At 41.9% G+C, this 20,347-nt stretch overlaps 1 protein-coding gene across 1 annotated transcript in view; it reads right to left on the bottom strand.

The window, feature by feature from the left end:
• LOC121835174 (lachesin-like) overlaps positions 1 to 20,347 on the bottom strand; it is a 205,405-nt gene that overhangs the window by 110,493 nt on the left and 74,565 nt on the right. Inside the window, exon 2 of the mRNA XM_042289146.1 lies at positions 2,439 to 2,569. Coding sequence (XP_042145080.1) covers positions 2,439 to 2,569 — 131 coding nt within the window. The remainder of the gene's footprint in view (positions 1 to 2,438; positions 2,570 to 20,347) is intronic.

Below are 20,347 nucleotides of genomic sequence, written 5' to 3'. Positions count from 1 at the left end.
TAAAAACTAAAGAGTGTGCTAAGTTTAAGCCTAAAAGCAATCATTAAGCCCACACATGAAAGTGCATGAAATCTGCCCTAAGCGTCGCAGGTACTCGTCTATATTGTGCAGTAAAATGACTGCTTTGAATGGAGTTTGACTTGAATACCTAATGTTTGAAGTTAAACATGTATTCGGGATTTTAGAATATAGTTTGGTAAATTACGCGTAGCAGAAAAAAAATATATATATAAATATAAGACGATGCTGGACATAAAGTCGTTACACCTAAGACGTATCATACAAGTCAAGCGAGGCATTGTTCGATGTTTGTTAGCTTAGCAGTCGGCTCTAGCGAGAGCGTACAATATCAAGTGCGTAGATCCGCCACGTAGATTTCCGACAAAAGCATGTGCACGCCTCAGGTTAGTGTTCTATGCGTCTATAGTACACTTACCTTAAATTAAAGAAATTAAAATATATAAAAACCATTTGCGTTTAGATTGCTCGCAATTTACAATGTGTTCATCTAACACCATTTGATTACACTACCACAAAGTTCACAATAATTTCAAAACACTTTAGGGTTTTTGTTTTTTTGTACATTATCTAACGTACGAACAGATGTGCACTCAAGTGCAAAGGCCGTTCATAATATAAGCGTCTGCAGTTAAAATTGTGAAGAGAAATTATTGTCAAATTAGCAATATGAGTGTTCGATACGCCAGCTGCAGCGTGCCAACGTTAGTTAGACCGCGTGACGCTTTTCAGGTGTCCGAAAAAACCCGTATTACTAGACCACGCAACAAAGTGCAACCCAGGTTGCGTGGTTTTTGGGGGGAAAATATGGGATTTAAACGAGATAGCTTTCAAGAGCTCGCGTCGCAGAAAAGCCGGCGTCGGTGGCGTTTGAATGGCGAATATCCACGATTGGTCGATAAGGTCGTGACGTCACAGCCACAAGACCACGCGCGGGAATTTCAAACCGCCCACAACGCTCACGGGAAACGTGACATCACGCGTGAAATGAAAGTTATTAAAACGTGACATGTAAGGCAAAGTCAGGGTTCCCACATGTCTCAAGTAATTTCACTTTATAAAGTAATTCATGTGGCTTATAGAAAATAATTGAACAATTTTAGGCGAAGTCGCAATTCGAGCTCACGACCCTTCGGTTGAGAGGTCGACTAGGCAACAGAGACACCTTTTTTTTTTTCTTTAGTAAGGCCACGCAGACACACCTGCAAGGCTCGGGAAAAAGCTGGGGTTTATATGTTTAGCTATCCCGTTCCAATCTTAAGGGCGAAGCTTAATGTCAGAGTCTCACTAGAGCGACATACAGAAACAACCGACAGCGACAAGCCTCAAACCAGATTCTTTAGCGATTTGATATGCCTCGTAGACTGAAGGATGCTACGCTCAAACATGACATAGCCTCCTTTATGCTGAAAACGCCTGGCAGATCACCACGAGAAATGACCGCAGAATTTGAAAAGGTAGAGCGGAAAACAAGGATGAGAGAAGAGCCACGTGACGGGCGCCCCGCCGCAGCGAGACGTCTAAACATACTTCTCCCGAGCGATGGAATGTCCGCTCGTGCTTCTCGCGTTCCTCGCGCTACCTCTTTGTTTCTCGTTGGGTTTGAAAACCATGTTCCGGGTCCTCGCCGCTGCAAAAGCTGTGGGCTGACGACCAAGTTCCCCAAGAAATGCTCTGTGCTACCAGATCCTCGCGCTCCCAATCTGCGACCGGCCACTCTATGACTCCGTCGTCGGAGTGCCAGGTTTTATGAGTATAGAGGAGGTTATTAACAAAAACATCATGCACGCGAGGGTATCTTTGGCAGGCTTGCTATCACTCATGCTTTCTCGGCAGGCACCGAACGATCAAACGTCTGCCAAAGATACCATCGCGAGCATGCTGCATGTGTTAGAGGCTTGTCCGTGTCGGTGGTTTTTGTTTGTCGCTCTAGTGGAACGTGGCCATTAGTGCGCTCCTGTAATTTTGTCTGGGAATTTTGTGGCCTTAAAAAAACCGAAGACGCCGAGGTAGATTTAAACTTTACCTTTTCTTTGGCCAGTCTGGGTACCTACTAATCCGCCAAGCAAGTGAACAAATTTAGGCTACACTGCTAGTAGTTTGTCTGTCATCTGGCATCTTTGGGGCCTTAATTGCCACATAAGTGCTAGAGGTAGGCTTCCCTCCTAGGTATTCCGTTTTGGCGCGACTAGCTTAGGCCCAAATTTCCAAACCAAGTGCCAAAAATGCACGCTCCACTACTTGTTCTTCGGTTCACATGTGGCATATTTGGCTCACGTCTGGCACTTTGGAAATTGTGTGCCGAGCAAAATTAAAACCATAAAAACCTTTAAAAGAAGTTAGGCCCCTGGGATTTCCAAACATATGCCAAGTTAGGCGTTCTTGGTGCTATACACTATATGAGGAGCAGTCTGACTCACCCTGTAGTTGTTGAGGTTGTCCACCACGCAGGCCAGAGTAACCTTGCGTCCGGCGGGCACGGTGATATTCTGAATGGGCTCCGCGAACTCGGGCTCCGTCTGGGAGATCTTGGACGGGTTGCTCCTCGTGCCTAAGCGTCCAAAGAAACAAAACAACAAGTAAACAACCTGGTAGCAGACATTTAGGACTAGCTGAGAACTTACTAGCAACGTAATCGAGACAATATTACCTGACGCACTGATTCTCTGTCGCCCTCGCAATGCCAGGTACTATAAAGCCTTCAAATAAGAAGGCTTATACATTATTGTTTTAGACATTAAAACAAATTAATAAAGTATCATTATTATTAAAGGGTGCCTTCAAATTTGCTGATATGAAAGTCAACATATCGGCCACTTTACCTCCAACCTCGTTTAAGTGTTTCGGGGTGCACGTGTTCTGGCGTCTGTAGGTGACAGCTTGTGGTTTTAGAGAGTGCATTCATGTCTTTCTGTTGTGCTCCGTTTTCTTTTAGGTAACACCTCTTAGATACAAATAAAATCTTCCCAGATAGCACAGTCCTTTGGACCAGATTATGGTCACTCTCTGGGAATGGAGGACTTTAAAAAGTCTTAAAATGGCCAGACTTTGGGTATATTGGCCCTAGTTCGCCAGATAAGTGTAAAACTTAAGCTTCACTACTAATAGCATAGCTCACATATGGCATCTTTGGGCTTATATTGCCAAACAAAGTGTCAACATTAAGCTTCACTTCCGATTGTTCGGTTTTCATGAGGCAACTATTGGGCCTAAATTGTCAAACAAGTTCCAGATTTAGACTTTACAGCTGTTTTTTCGGTTTATACGCGGCAAGCTTTGACTAATGCCTGGTACTTTGGCAATTATGTTGCGAGTCAAAAAAAACCATTAGAACGCCAAATATAAGCACCCTGCCATACTACCTAACGCCTCAAGCGCGAAACACATGTACGACGAAACGTTCCGATCCGACGTGCGGACTGCCGGAATGACTTTGGGGGGAGAGGGTTTTCGTAGCATCGGAGAGCGTGGAAAACCCTCGCCTCCGACCGTCGTATTGCGCGGTCGGACGTCGGATCGGACGGTTTCGTCGTACATGTGTTTCGCGCTTTAGAGCAAAACCGTATTAGGCCTAAGGTAGACCCCTAGGATTACCAAGCTGGTGTCAAGTTATACAAAAAGCACAAAGCGGGTTGGTGAAAATACAATTAAAAAAAACTCGCCAAAGACACCTAAGACCGCTTACGTGTAGGAATGCCAGAGCATTCCTACACACAACGCATTCTCACAAGCAGCGGGCCGCGTCGTTCTTTTGCAAATGGCGCTCCGGTGGTGAAATAACTCCCCCACTGCGCAGGCGTGGCGAACCTGGCCTGCTTCACGACGGCTTCCGTGACAAAGCATCTGCGTTGCTGTGCTTTTCTTTGAGTTTTATTTCTGAGGCGCGTGCGCTTTGACCTTGAGAGCGCCCGCCGGCTACTATGACGAGGCAGCGGCGTGGCTGTGCTTTTCTTTGTGTTTTATTTCTGAGGCACCTGCTTGATGACGTAGTTTTATGACCATCCTTCGGGGACAACGGCGACGACTTTTCACCTAATGAGACAAGTGAGGCTTTCACCTTAAAAGTATTGAAGGAATCATCACTAAATGTTCCTTACTATGTCGAAAGAACTGTGTTGTCCGCTGTTGTCCCTGGGTGTCTTTACTCTTTCTTTGATTCTTGTGCCCCCGTGGTGCTACCTGGGAACGAATACCCAATGTTTTCTCGCGTCACTTTGAAAGGTCATCGCGGAGCACTCATTGGACACGAAGTGCTGCGTCAGCATTCGGCTAGAACTCCAATCGGTTCAATCAGTGAGTCGGTGCCCAATCAATGAGAACCCGAGCACCAGCCGAACCGACCGCTGACGCCGCAGTGGTGGCAAATCCCTGCGTGCACGGCGTCCTTTCTAACTCACGCCAAGAAACTTCGGCACTTGGGCTTTCTTATCTAGAAGATGTTGCTTTTAAGGTACGACAGCAACCCACGCTTCGATTCAATGCGGCCAATCATACAGCACCAAAAGTGCACCGTCATGCCGCTCGTCGCTTTTGTGCGTTTGCTATACCGCGGACCATGAACCAACCACGCACAGCGAATGCGCCATGACGTCACGTCACGTCACGGTTCATTGAGCCATAGCGTCGGTTGAGGTCGGACTTAAAGTGAAACAGAGTACGCCTAAAGTTAATGCATGTTCCCTTCGGCGCGTAATGGCGTATATATCAATGCAGCAGGGGACGCGTGTAGGTGAGAGCGACGTACACCCGGACTCCCTATATCTCCGCGTTGATCGAACCAGAGTAAACAACAGAGTTACGTTTACGTTCACGCATAAATTGACCGACCAATTACTTATCCAGCTATAAGTGAATTTGTGTCGATAGAACGGTACAGTCGATTCTCTTTCCATCTAATTCTCTGGTTGCATCACGATTCAGATGCAAAAGGGTGCGCAGTCCATATACCCGCGGGATTCTCCCGACAAGTCGACTAATATCATCTTGGAGTAAACTTAGCCTAACTGCTCGCTGTAAAAGTTTAAATTGCGCGGTGTTATCGTGCAATGAACCTAAAAACTCGCATGTATAAACACGATTTTTTTTTTTTTTAACGGCTAGCCGTATTGATTGTTGGTAATGATTCCCGAAACAGCGGTGTCGTTGAGCCCCTTGCGGGTTACGAACGGAGTGCATTACGGACAAAACAGAATGCAGGGACTCAGGAAGCGATTATTCGCAGTTTTGAAGTCGCTCGCTCGCAGCTTAAAAAAGCGCCTGGCGTGTCGACTTTCGAACATGTCATTACCGCTCTCTGCAGTGAATCAGATTGAGGCTTTAGCCGATAAAGACCACGCCGGAGAACCAATCACAGAGAACAAACGTGAACATAATCAAACTGCGTTTGGCGTTCCTTAAGTTTTCATTGAGTATGTAACTACTTACAGTTAAAAAAACCGCGGGACATGTCGTACTAGGTTCACCTTTATTGGTTCGTTGTTGTTGTTGTTGTTTTCGCCATGTCTATTGCTCAATTCTGCAACATCATTCGTTGTTGAGCGATAATAAAATGCTCCAAATTCGGCACCATGTTTTTTTAAAGCTTTTAGTGATTATAGTGGAGGCTAATTGTATAGGTAAGAGGCTCATCGGTGTTCTAATTAAGTGTCTTCCCGTCCCCGCATCTATGTTGCGCGTTTTAGCCGCTAGGTTGCGTCAGGTTTCATAGCACGTTTTGAGAGGCGCGAGCTTCCTTTTTGTCGAGTTCAGTTGGTTAACGGCTAGATGCCAAAGCATGCTTCGAGAATGTGAGAATAAAAGACGATGATAATTTTTTCCTATTACTCTATTGCACGCGCAGTAACGTCACAATTACTCGCAAACCCACCGTGTTTACCACGGTAGTGATCTTTCAAGCGTATTTCGTCATCGTTGTTTACGAGCTGATTGATGCACGTCTTACCAGTCTTAAAACAGGAACAGGGACAAAGAAATGCGGTGCAGTTTTATTTTTGAACTACATTTTTAGTTCCAGATTCAAATTCAACGACAACAAATACCGCTGACGCTGTCAAACATGCTTAGTGTGTTCACTCCCAACCGGTATGAGTCTTTCTGTTTTGCATCGAATAAAACGTTAGAATAAATTAACGTTGGCATTAATTACTGCAAACATGCCGCGTCAACGTAAACAATACCGACGCGGGAATACCACAAAGCAAAAGCGAGCTGTTGCTTTGTGATTACCGTGGTAGTACCTCACCAAGCGTGTCACGGTGATTAAGTGGTGTTGGCATTGGATTTTTTGTCTTTGGGGTCACCAAAGAGGTTTCAATATAACGTTACGAGACAACCTACCGGACGTGTGTGTAAAAAAATAAATAATCGAGATAAGTTGAAAATCGCAAAACGCCCACCCTTCGCCCTAACGTAGAACTAGAGTTTGGGGGACTTACACCAAAGTTTAAGAGCTTGACGTTACCTCATTTGAATGCTATAACCGATTTTCGAAAATATTTAATACCAAATTGTGGCCCGTGTCCGGTAGCAAACGCCATTCGTGTCAGTACATTTCATTGGCTTCGTAGGCCGCCATTTTTTGTTTTAAAAATACCGAAAACTACATTTCACTTTTGAAATAAATCGTGGCAAAGTCATAGATGTTGGAATCTGGTTCCGACTACTGGCGTTACATTCAGGATGGAAACTGGCCAATCCGCGGTGCGTCGTTTTTGTTTGCCGTGAGCAAAACACGCCTAACGCTTCTCCCGGACACCAGCCACATCCCTCGTGGCGATGCATGTTATGATATCAATTAGTACGAAGCCTTTACTTTGTGAATGGAACTCGAGGCAACGTGGGACTTGCGAGCACCACGTAAGATCAACAAACAAGTCCCGTTCACTTCTATCGTGACCCTTCGTCCCACCTAACCCCTTCCACCTTAATTTTTCTCTGTCGGTGTTAGCGCATCTGGACGGCACCAGAGATAAAGTAACGCTTCCGCGACGTTGCCCGCACACCGCAGGAAAAGAAGCTGGGGTAATCGTCGCCCGAATGTCCGGCAATGGGATGATACGCATTACTCCGCCGAGCGGAGGCAGTGACCGCGGCGTCGCAAAGGAAGGGAAGAAAGGGAAAATAAACATGGCTTAGGGAACAATGAAACACACACCCGCGGGAAAAGAAGAAAGCCAAGGGGAAAATACTACCCGGGCCCAGCGCGTAAGGAAGTATCCCCCTCCCCCCCACTCCCTTTCCCGCGAACGCGACTGAGATGCTCTTAGGGAGAGGGCAAAGGGAAGACAGAGAGAGGTATCGGGAGTAATGGGGAACCCCCTATACGAGGGAAATGGGGAACGCCGACAGGGATAAACGAGGACGAGAACCGAGAATAGGGTGAGCGAAGCAGGAAGCCGGAAGAAGCCGTAGGAGAGGAGAAAGTGGAGTACGGAAATATTTCCAACTAAAAGCAAGAAACAAAAGGTGAGATATGAGGAAAAACGACAAAATTGAAGACTGTCTGTGGAGTCGAAATATGTTTATTGAACTGAGGTGATGAATCTGAAAGCAACTAAGGGAAGCGGAAAAATCAAATACATGAGAATATAGGTAGTGCACGTGAAGAAGTAAGTTTGGCGATTTTATGGGTTCATTATGATAAGGCAGGACCCACTGAAAAATAAAAAGATACGCAAGAAACGAGAATCCGAGCTCAAGATCGTGCGTAAAGAAAAGAGGGAAGCTGAATTAACCATGGAAGTAGAAGAAAGAAAAGATACGAACATCAAAAAGAAAGACTAAGCTAAGGAATAAAGAGTTCTTAGGAGAAAAAAAGGGAGCGAGGGGGGGAAGAAGAGGCACATAAATAAAAAAAGGAAAGTTTATTTTAAACTAACGGCGGGAGAGGGGGCCTCGGCATAACAAAAAAAGGGGGGAGGCAAAATGATGAGACAAAAGGCCATAGAAGGGATAGGAACAAAATGAAAAATAAAAGAGAAAAAGATAAATAGGGCTGGCCATCGGACGACGAAACCAGCCCCGGGGGCATCCCGCGAGAGCCATTCGTCACGTGATCACCCCTCCGCGTCAAGCGGGCAACCGCAGAGATGGCGTCGTTTCTGTTATTTCCGTGAGGGTTGGTTCCTTCAAACGACACCCTTCCAGCCGTGAAGCTTAAGCACCGCCAGAGAAAAATGTATTTCGAAATGTTTTCGCGAAAGTCACTTATCTCTTTCTTTTTTTTTTCTCTCTCGATATCCTTGCCAAAATTCAAATAATCGAACTTCATGTAGTTTTGCATTTCAGTTTTCAGTGGATGTGTGCTCTGCAACATCGCTTGAAAATTTCAAACAAAAGCCAACCTACTATCAACGAGAATAGACGACGTCTACTATATAGAAAGCGTTTCTGCCATCTCTGAAAGCTGGAATGAAAAAAATTCTTACTGCAGAGCGTCATCAGTGGTCGGATGTTGTTCTTTGATTGTTTGAAGCTCAAAACGTTAAATCTTACGAGTCTGGACCGTTGGACGAGTCCCGACGCGTGTCAGACAAAAAGATAAACAAAATCAGTGATGTCAGTCGCTGATCTTTACAGCGTGCAATATACATCCCGCGCGGAAAACATCTACCCGTGATTAGGCATCTTTTTCGTATAGACTTGGCGCCAAAAGCGACGTCATGTGCAAATAAATCACGCACTCGCCTATTGTCCTGTCAACCATCAAAAGAACACATGAAACTACGCTTTTGATTCATTCATTCATTCATTCATTACTAAGGAGTACTCAGAAGTATATGTAATGTCGACATTGGATATTCAGTTAGTGGTCTTTTTGGTCAGCGTGGTGTAATAAAAAAAAATCTTGATTGATGCAAACATCGTTTATGTGCAAAATATAATAAAGAAAAAAAATCTACCCCAGCGTCACCTCGAAAACCTAGCGAACCTAAAACAAAAAAGTATATTCATATCCAAAACGAACTAAGTAACCCTTCGAAGTACCCTTTTTAAGAACAAATTACGGCACTCAAGCTATGGCATATACTTTACGAACAATCCTTAATCAACGGACTAGGCGAGATATAGATATCAGAAGTACATCGGTGAGCATTTTACAGGAATAATTTTATTTCAAACCATATCAACAATGTGGTCTAATTGTGTTGAGCTTAGTTAGAATGCTGTGTGTGGCTTAGTGGTATATGTGTTTGTTGTTTCAATGTGTTATTGCTTTGTAAAACGCTGTTTCTTTTGTGTGATGATCTTTCATTTATGTTATGATTTTGTAAAATTTCACTGTGTAATTCCTTTGGTGCTTGCTTTGCGACTGCTTGTTTGGGGTGGCTAGGGGCCAATCAAGCTGTTTTTGTAGCTTATTTCCCTGGTCACCTTTCAACTTTTTGTTGGAAAGATGAAGGAATTATTATACATTCTTTTTTTTTATATCATAAGCAGCTGATGACTTGGTAATAATGCGCAAACTGTGAGACCACAAATTAGTTAGAAGCAACTTAAATGCCAAAACTTTTGGGCGAAAAACGTTCATATTCACTGCACCGTAGGAGTTATACAAGTGTTGTATGGCGGTCATGGGGTTGATTGAGATTACTTGATTAACAAGAAAATAATAAAAGAAACGCGTGAAATTTGCCGTGGAACGTGCACATGAATTGGTGACGTGATATCAGGGCAATATATTAATTCATGGGGTCTTTATACAAAAATAATAAATATCTCAGATCTCGAACTTAAATTATGGCAGCTGTATTGCTTTAAATACCCCCCGCATTCATAATGGACTGTACGACCAGTATAAAGTTAACAAAATGTGAAAGAAACGCTTTTCAAAACTTTGCTTGCTTCGTAAGGCCAATATTGTTTAAGACAAGAGAGGAAAATTAAAACCTTGGGTCAAACTAGCAAAAGGTACAATCGTATCATGAAGGTTAAAGTAAAAAAATTGCGCGTAATTAAAAAAAAATTCACAGAGCGTACGAAAAAAAGGCGACAAGAATATTATTGACGTGTACCTTAAAATACAATGGAGTCTCCTCACCGACATCACCCGTGCACTCGACCCTGCGTGACCGAACATTGGTAATTTAATAACGATGATGCATACAAAGAACCTTTTGAAGCATCCGAAGGGTTTTTGCTTCGGTAAAGAGCAGCTCGAGTTTTTAAAATATTTCATTTTTTACTGTTACCGCTACACAGCCCATAAGACGGCAACTAAACTTTTTACAAACGAAAATCTTTTTTTTTTTAAATCGCAAAGCCGTATTTGTGAACATAATACGCTACTACATGTATTTCATGATTTTTCAGTGAGTATAGTTAGTTTATATGTGAAGGCCACCATACTAAAACTCAAGTTGTGAATGTATAATTTTCGAGCGCTAACGGTGCAGCTGTGACTTCAACTTAGTGTGTAGCAAGCTGCATGTATTTATATTAATCAGAAATAAATGCAAAACTCGTAAGGGTAGCGGACAGCTGAGATTGAATACTGAGATATTAGTTCGTCCGTTGGGTTTGTTTAAGGCCATAATTGAGTTATACAACATCTCAGGCACAACAATTAACAAACTCATTCTTCAGCTAGTCATTGCAAACCGTGTTGGCTAGGAGCGCCATCTTTGAACTTGCTCATAAATTTTACGGTTTGTTTATTTGTGTTTTTGTTCCTGGTATGAGTGTCAGAAAGTGTAAGCTCTGTAATGACACCGTGACTATCTCCGTTAACCGGAAATTTCAAAGTTTTGCTCGAGATTCGGGCGCTCTGGTTTCCCCCGCCGGCGCAATGATGGGATTTGAGCCGTGTTTGCTTCCGAGAGGATTTTGTGTTCAGATTTAACGACCGGAAATGCGATAGCCCTGACCTCGAGCTTGTTTAGAGAGTTGCGTCAAAAATAAAAATAAAAATAAAAACGTAATTTGATCTTTCTAAAGTTGAGAAGCCCAACGTCATTTTAAAACGGGGTTGCTTTCAGCGCTGTGATGGGGGATCAATGCGCAGTTTGGCTCATGATTATGGTCAGATTCTATTTTATTTTTATTTTTCTCAAAAGGTGCCGTTATATTTTTCCAAATTGCTTTTTTTTTTTAATATTCTACAGTTTGATAGTGAATATTATAATGCCTATTAAATATGAAAAACATTTTACATAGTTGTTTTTGCAGGTTTAGGTTATTTTTGTTTTTATTTTTAGCACGCATCAGTTAGGACTATACTACCAAATGTTCAAATAAAAATTATTTTGTATCAGTAAGATTTTTTGGCGCACAACAAAAACACAGTTTTGGAGTTATTCGCTGACATTTCCGGAACAATCGAAAATCGTGAAGGCTTTGCAAGTGCGAAACATTTCCTAGAATAGGTAAATATTTATACCAGCGGTTCAACGTTTTCAATTCCCTCTCACAGATACATTATAATACAGCTTTAAAATAATTGTATCGTTAATATTGAGTCACTCCAATAACGAAGAAAAAAAACGTCCAATGTCGCTTTGCTCGTCCGTTAAATGTTTTGACTACCTACTTTAGTAATCACTGAAGCGGATAACGTGCCCCTTCCTATTACCTAGTCATAGCGTCAAATTCCGAACGACACTATGTCAAATTCCAAAATTGCGGTAGTACTTCTGCGCACAGCTTAATGATCAAACTTTCATACATTATATGGTTTGGAGGCCCACGTTGGGAGCAAAAACCCTAAATTTTATAGCTTTCCGAAAGTGAAATGGTTGTTTTTCTATATTAGGTTTATATACTTAATTTGTGCTACTTGCGTAACGAAAACAAAAACCAAAAAACCTCCATCACGACATAGCCGTCTCCCATAGGCTGCAGAAAACAAATTACTACCCCTTAATTATTTAGCTATGCATTATGTTTTTGTTTTTTTTTTCGCTTTTGTGGTTTCTTTTTCTTTCTTTCTCTACCGTGTACTAAAAACGTCGCTTTGCTATTTTCATATCGATTGCTTCCATCTCGCCTTGATTATGCATGCATAAAGCTACTTCGGCCCAGGCATTATTATTTCAGGACTCCAGTTACCTTTCGCGAAACCAACTTGATCGTTTAACGATTTGTGGTGCGTCGTTGCGCGACTATGTGTCATAACAGAAACCACAATTTAAAAACAAATCAGCGAAAACGCGTATGCCACTACCTAATCGGACTGCAATGCTCTGAAATCAATCGCATCATTGCAGTTTCCCGGCATGGGACTGCACGTCTGGCCAATGCGTCTGTCTCGTTCTTTGATTAAACGTCTTAATGGGGAAATTTATTTTTTAATGCTTTTACGCAGGTGAGTTTTTTAGTGTGCCTATATATATGCTTTGATATCGATTCATATTTATTACGTTCAAATACTTACAGCTGTAGACAGTTTCTACTTATTATTTTATTTAGTTTGCCTTGTAGCGCAGAGACTGCGTTATCGCAGGAAAGTGTTAGAGGTAGGGGTATCCCAATATATAGGTATACGTGCAAATACCCACATACCAACCACCAATAATCTCGAAGGTCAGGGAACGATAAAGTTATAATACAGGAAAGAAATCCTTAATCACGTTCCTTTAACAAAGGTCTTGAAAAATAATTCCAGACAATCGAAATAATATAACGAATTATTTAGAATTTATCGAATGTGACCCGAACTTTGAGCAATAAAATATAGCCGACACAGAAACATATTTTTGTTCATTTCTGTTGTGTTCGACTGTGTGTTACGCGTAAATTTTAACAAAAAAATATTTTCTACAAGACCGCCTATTGTAAGATAATGGGGGTTCGGACCGCAGTTGGTTATCGTCAGGGTAATCTATACCCAAGTTAGAACTTCCAGTAAGGTTTCGCCATTCCAAATTCCTAGAGAAAAATAACCATAGTCTCTAAGAACCTGAGAAGCGCAAGGCCTGGCTTATTTTGTTCACCCTACGTGCTAATACGTGATTGGTTCTTCCTTTTGTATTCAATATCCAAAAGTGCTTGCTCCCTGGAGTTATGCTTCTGAAAACTCCATTGCGGGTAAGTAGTTTTGGTATTCTCCTGGAACAAAAAAAAACTAGTCAACCTGTCATTTATAACGCGTTCATGAATTTTAGAGAAGAGGGAAGAATGCAAATTGGCCTGTACTTATGGATTATTGTTTCAACAACTCCCTTGTACACCGAAATAACTTTTGCCGATTTCAGCTCGCCAGGAAATTTTCCAGTTTCAAGCATTCTATTGATAACGTAAGACAGAATTGCAATCAGCTGAGTGGCTCCACATTTAATTCGCCGTGCTTTTATTTCGTCCTCCCGAGCAGAAACATTTTTTTTATATATATTTCCAATAAATTTATTACCTTCGCTTGGTGTCGTCGGAACAAGCAGTATAGATCTAGAAGGATTAGCTGTCGTTGTGTGGTTTTCTGCTTTGTCATGTTGCACAATGTATGTGCCAATACTCACAAAGTTGATTTATTTTGTGGCCAAACTTTTTTGCCTGAAAACGTTGCCGGTAACGCCTACAACACTGGGTGTACCTATATTCCGTGATTCCGGGGTCTATTTTTCTTCGATCGGGGAGGTGTTTTGGGGGTTTATTTCTTGCCGTAGTATTGGTGTTCTTCGGCGTCAAAATCTGGCGGTGAACGCAAAAAAAAAAGACAACGAAAGGCATCCATTGGCGTCTATGTTGAAGAAAACAAAACACGTGTGTAGGGTTCTCCAAGCTCCATGGACCATCAGCATGGCATGAAAACTAAAAAAAAAAAGAAGAAACGTTTCAGTACCGACGGAAGAAAAGAAAACAATTTCATGAGTGCAGCACTTAAAGAAATAAGCAGACTTGAGGATAAACATAAAAAAAGAACTCAATATAAAACTGTTGGCAAAGAGTTCATTTAACTATTTTTCACTTTTCTATTTTTTGAGGACGACTCAAATTCAGGTTGTTTTTGTTGTTTATTTTTTGGAAATTTTATACAGCGAGCTGAAAGATTATTTTATAAATTTGTTGGTACATATTGAACACGCGGAACACTACAAATAACGTTACTATGATACTCAGTACGAATGCGTAATTTTGTTTTCATTCACAGAAACGGAATCTTTTTTTTTTCTTTTTTTTTTTTTTGAGCAGCCTTTTTACAGAAATTTACTTGAACACAGATCTCCGTGTCATGCCCAATCTGGCAGGACACATTAAGCATTCGGAAACCTCAAAGGGGCCGTAGACGTTTTGCTAAGATTCCTTTCCTTGTTCAAGTTCACGAACAAGCCGTAGTCACGGCGAGAACACGCTAGGCGCCACCACCAAGCAGTACGTGATTGTCACGTGATACGCGGAATGGGAGGGTGCCGGGTTTGTTTGCATCGCGCCCGCCATAGCGAGTGCACGGCGTGATCGCTATGGCGTTTTGTTTTCTTACCGGTGGCACATCACACGGAGTTGAAAAAGGTGCAAGTCTTCATTTATACCCAAGAAAACAACAACTGGGGAAGTAAATAGTTCAGTAGAGACGAGATAAAAACAGCGCACAAAGGCGTGGGCGAGTGCAGCGGTGCGCTCAAACTCCTTTAGCAGATGCTTTCGGAATGAATCGTGCTGTATCCTGCATTGTGTTTTGCTTTTTCAACACGAGTGTTTTTCTGTTTCGTCCAACATACGAACTTCACTGGCGGGAGTCGGCGGCAACGATAATCCGAGAATACGCCTTTCCCTTTTACCCCACACCTGAATTTCTATCTCCGTATCATCCGTGGTTACCCGTTGCGCCACAAAGTTGAAAGAATGAATGGTTTTTAGGTTGTCTAAAACGAAAGGACGCTACTGACTCTGTTCAAAAGATCGGTTCCTGAGGATTCCAAATTCGAGCGAACCTTGCCTACGTTATGATGCAGTAGCTGCTGCGCAGTGCTGTTATAGAGAGAAACAAAAGTAATGTAATGCAGGATGTCTCACTCTTTTTCCTACATGTAGACGCCATTGGACTTATAGCTTTTTTTCGTGTTTTTCGTGCATTAAAACGCGCGCTGCTGAACGCTTCTGCTCAATACTACGAGTGTTAATTAGGTACCGTATTTATTAGGAAATAGCCCGACCTCCTTATGAACATTGCCTGTGCCTGTATTTGCTTGGTAAAATCCAGGATGTATTTAAAAGCAAATATGTGCAAGATTTCCCTTAAATGTTTAAGGATGCGACAAATGCAAAAAATGACTGTCAGAAAAAATACAGAAAATATAAAGATACTAACGAGACAGCGAGGTTGAACCAATACCCATTTAGCTATGAAAAGCTGCGTTGACTCCGGGGGAGTCCTCACTTTGGGTTGTGCAGGGCTTCCGCTGGATGGCGACACCGAAATTTGGGAACGTTATGCTTCTGTACGACACGAGCTTTGTGTCTGAGTTTTTCGGGAAACTGGGAAGTTTGAGCTGGAGATCCAGTCTAATGACTGTCTCAGAGCTGCGAGGACGTTTCGTAAGATTGCGCTACCGGTAGAATCAAACTTCATTAACCGTTTGGCATACCCATGAAAAATCTGTCCATTACTAAAACCGTTGACACGGAACCCCCAGGGTTACAGAACGCTCTTTTTAACTTCTTACCATAGTAGCTACGTTTATCTAACCCTTTTATTTTATTCGCATGTTGTAAGTAACTAAACCATTAGTAATCTCGAAAAAAACATTCATAATACATTGTTTCAAACAGTTAAATTATATTCAGATACCAACTCTAAATAAGACAGTTTGAACTTTATGGCAAATAGATCAAAAGATCACAATGACTCAAATTTGTTCCGTTTTTTTTTTTTTTTTTTTTTTTTTTTTATAACAACGAAAACTTAGATAACATACAGAGAAAACCATAGAACGAAAGCGTTAGGTCTACGATGCAAAACTTCCTAAATTACTTTATTTTTGACGAGGTATCTAACGAGGGCCTGTGATAAACGTGATTCAAAATGACTCACAAAAGGTCGTCTGGAATCGTCTGGAAGGCCAAAAACACATCTTGAACTGGGGCAACATCCTCCGCTAATGGCGCCATTAAAAAGTGTAAAAGTAAAATATAAGCACCTGAGAAATCACCATAAACGTGAGCTCACAAAAATAAAACAACCCACCAATCCACGCAAATAAAAGCGAAGGCAAACAAAACAAACAATAATGCAATGTCTAATGGTAAATATACTGCCAGTAGCTAACACACTAAAAAAAATGGTCCCAGCAAAAAAAAAAAAGCATCTCATCAAACCACATAGATGTTGACTGTCGTCGCCCTATTTCCCTTTTAAGCTTTATTATTTTTTTTTTTATGCAACACGCACGCCATCACGTTCACGATTAAAAACACGTTCGCTCTCCTAGTGCCAGCGTTAAAAAGGAGGGACAAAAACTCGAGTAGTTTTTATCGTAGAGGACAGCGCCCTTACAACTGGCGTTAACGGCAGTTTTCGAGTTGTATTACGGAGCTATTTCGAAGCTCTTTTTTCTTTTTCCTGAAATGCAGACGGTTCTCCAGCAGAAGGCATAATAAAACTTGCAAGGTCAACGTTCGAGGGGTGCTTGCGAGGGCAGAGGCGCTAGGATGCGGTGGCGGGGGCCATTGGGGCCATTGCCGAGGATTCCATGCAAAGCAACAAAGAAGCGAGGGGGGAACCAGATTAAGTATCGCAGGGAAATGGCTTCTGCCTAAATAAATGCGCCCATAAAAGCGTCAGGCAAAATTGCGTTGTCGCGTGGTTCTCACCCACGTTCTTTCTTTAAATTTTTTTATGCTCTTTTGCGTGTTTTACGAAAAGAATCTTTTTATCTTCGTGGGGAAATTGCGTACAGAAATATTAACAAACAAGAAAACACTGCGTGAATTTTTTTTTTTTTTTTAGATGCGTATTTTGTATTCGATTTTTTTTTCTCGTATTTTAGTAGCTTGGTACGGTAACAAATAGGGGTTCAAGAATATATTAATCTGCACATATTTCTTGGTATTTGCTTTATAGCTACATGTATGGGTGCTCGAAGTATCCGGTTCAAGGGATGTAAAATGTCTAGGGGTGAAAGGTTTGCTTTCGTAGTACTTCAACGTGATGTATACGCAAGAAGATAGAAGAAAAAAAGTGATTATAATGACGATGGGACAAAATATTAGCATTCCTTTGAGCCCTACAAAAAAAAAATTAAAATTTTGTTTGTGGGTTGTTAGCGTTACTCAAAAAACATGGTGTCTGTCGTTTCCAGAAACGTCGCTGTGTGACTCGACACTTCAGTCGCGCGCTGTGCTTTGTGGCTGCAACGCTATACTCTCAAGGAACATGCAAAGGAAGCATTTACCTGTCCATAGATCGGGTTTCCGTTAAAAAACGAGTAAGCAAGAACTTACAACGTCGGGGGATCCCGCGTCCCCCCCCCCCCCCCCCCCCCAAACCCGTTCCTTTCTCCTTTTTAAAGATTGCATTATGGATGGAGCTTCACGTTTCAACCAACCTCAAATGTGTTCGAACACACGCGCTATTTATGCTTGCTTTCTCCAGAGACAGCCATCGTCGCCGATGTTTCGCTGCGGATCTCAGGGTGCGAGTCGTGTGGGGTCGTGGCACTCGGTTACATTTAGTGGAGAAACACACGCATGCGCAAACACGGCACGCGCGGTGTGTACAACGTCCTGTTCCATCCACGCATGAAACGCGCTCCCAGCGTGGCAACAAATGACGCACCAGAAAAGCTGGGGTGTTGCGCTTTCGGATGTTGCAATCCTGGTGGAATTGGTCGTGGAAGTTCCGGTAAAGAAATCGCGAGAACACGCCGCGAGTGCCGCTGCCGTCGCGACGTCCCAACACCTGGCTTCCAAAGCTTCCGTCGCCTGTCCGGCTGGAGAGCGACTTATAGCAGGACAGGCGTCTGCCACAACCACCACCGCCGTTGTTACGCCGCAAGGATCGCGACCAGCGACAGCGTGAGCCTTCTGTGACGTCATCACGCAACTCTCAAGGGTCAACTTTTTTTTTTTTTTTACGCGTTGAACACATTATTTGGAGGCGCGTTCCAGGCATTATACCCCGACTATCACCGCTGCTCGTTAGCACAACGCGGCAAAAAAACGACAATATTGAAACCATAATTCTTTTTTTCGTTTTTTTTACAGCATTGTCGAATTTTTAAAATTTGCAAATTTTTCCGTTTCTGCACGTGACCCCCTGACACCAGGTGACGTCATGAGATCACGGGACACCGTGAATCGTCACCGTGACGTCACGTCACGTGACTATATAGAGAATGACGTCAGGTCACATGACCCGACGTCAATTTTCCCGCTTAATTTATCGGAGATAATCAACAAGAGCAATTTCCTAGGGGAAAGTGACGTCACGTAAAGTCAAGTATCGTGAAGACGCGTCACACGACCACGTCACGTATCGTCAGCTTCCCCGATAAATTTTGCGAATAAATTTAACGAATTTCTTCTCTGGTGTGCAAAGTGACGTCAGGCGGCCAGACGACACGCGACGTTATGGTTTCGCACGACATCACGACAACAGATTTCTGCGTCGCGTCATGTCGTGGTATCAGTTGTCCCGCTAAATTTGGCGAAGAAATTGGTATACATTATGTTTTATACTTCCTCGGACTACTGTTGAATCTCTTCTAAAAACATATAAGCGATCGCTTCATAAATACTGCCTTTCGTACTTCATACGATATTGGAAACAAATGTCCCTGATATTTTTATATATGTATATAGTTACATCAAGCGCGGTTGGAGCGTATGAGGCATTGCTATGCTTGTGGTTACTAAGATGCACAATAAAAATAAACTATCCGATTTTGCCTTTACGGTGGTGTACGTCGACATTCTGATTTCTAATAAGTAGCAATAAGACGAAAAAATAATATTCAAGATGCGAACGTATGTAGGGGTGATGGTCAGAAAACACCATATCATAAATTCTGAGAGTAAAAGGAATTAAAACCGAATATTATGACACATTTTGAACTTTTTTATGTACTTATGCATTTTTATCGTCGTATTCTATTTTTTTTTTTTTTTAGGGGGACGGAAAAACAGTTTAAGGTTAATAAAATAAATTTGAAGTTGGATCGCCTTGTCCTAGGAGATCATACCGCTGAAACTTACAGTACACAGAACACCCGTTAGACCACCTTATTATTATTATTATTATTATTATTATTATTATTATTATTATTATTATTATTATTATTATTATTATTATTATTATTATTATTATTATTATTATCAGAAACAATTGAATAGCATTAAGTTAAATAAAAATATAACTAAGTTACAAAGTAAAACGATATGGGCCGAGAAGAACAATTTAAGGACGTTATTTTATCGAGTTATTCCTCCCTAAAGGGGGCTCTTCTCAATTAATTGGCGAAAAGCAAATTGCCCCTGTATGTTTTAGGCTGTTGGATCACTAGCAACCAATCTCGAGGTACATTCTACATTGGTCTTTGTTCTCTTTTTTTTTTTTTTAATTTGAGCTAAAATACGTCGGCATATTGCGTGTCCATAAACTTCCAGTGATCGAGTACCTGTCTTTCCAAAGTGGAATGCTTCACATCATATTTCCTTGAAAACGTCGCAATTGTAGTGGACACGTCAGAAACATACTCACGTTTCTATGTAGTACGAAAAACAAATGTATGCAAAACTTGCAAAAACGACGGAATCGAAAAATTTACAAAAAAACACAAATATATATATATATATATATATATTCTTTTTTTTTTTTTTTCTGGCGGGAGTGTTTATTAACGTACGACACGGAACAAACGTAAAAAACGAGAATGTGCTTCCTTCAGCAGACGCTTTACTGTAAAGGGTGCTTTGCCGCACTATAGTCCTAATTGAGGGGAAGCCATACGCAAGGAGAAGAGAGTCGTGGGATATGCAACTTGCTTTGCGGAAGGTCTGAGCGGGTTCACAGGATGTTCATCAACCCCTATATATACAAAATACCACACTTTGCAAACAAAAGTGACCGCTGGTGGGCTCTCTATCGCTTCTTGCTTTCGCAAGACCAATATATTTAAACATGCCCGATAGAGATATAATTTAAAAACCTTTAGGCGAAATTGGCTCGGGTGTGCTGAGATTTTATTCGAGCATATTTTATCTACCGAAATTTTCGCCCGGTAAGTTTGCTATTTCATCTATCCGGTACGAGAATTGCGGTGCTCTGGAAAATTTCTAAGTGGTTGCAATTCTTAATTAAAAGCAAGCGTATATGTCCGGTCATGACAACATTCGGTAACTGTTTTGATTCGTAGTATTTCCTTGCTAACCATATTAGCGTCGTTGATCGCAAACTTTG

Source organism: Ixodes scapularis, unplaced genomic scaffold (genome assembly GCF_016920785.2).
Source record: "Ixodes scapularis isolate PalLabHiFi unplaced genomic scaffold, ASM1692078v2 PGA_scaffold11__112_contigs__length_91849675, whole genome shotgun sequence".
NCBI lineage: Eukaryota > Metazoa > Arthropoda > Arachnida > Ixodida > Ixodidae > Ixodes > Ixodes scapularis.
This window is presented reverse-complemented; position numbering and strand designations above follow the sequence as displayed.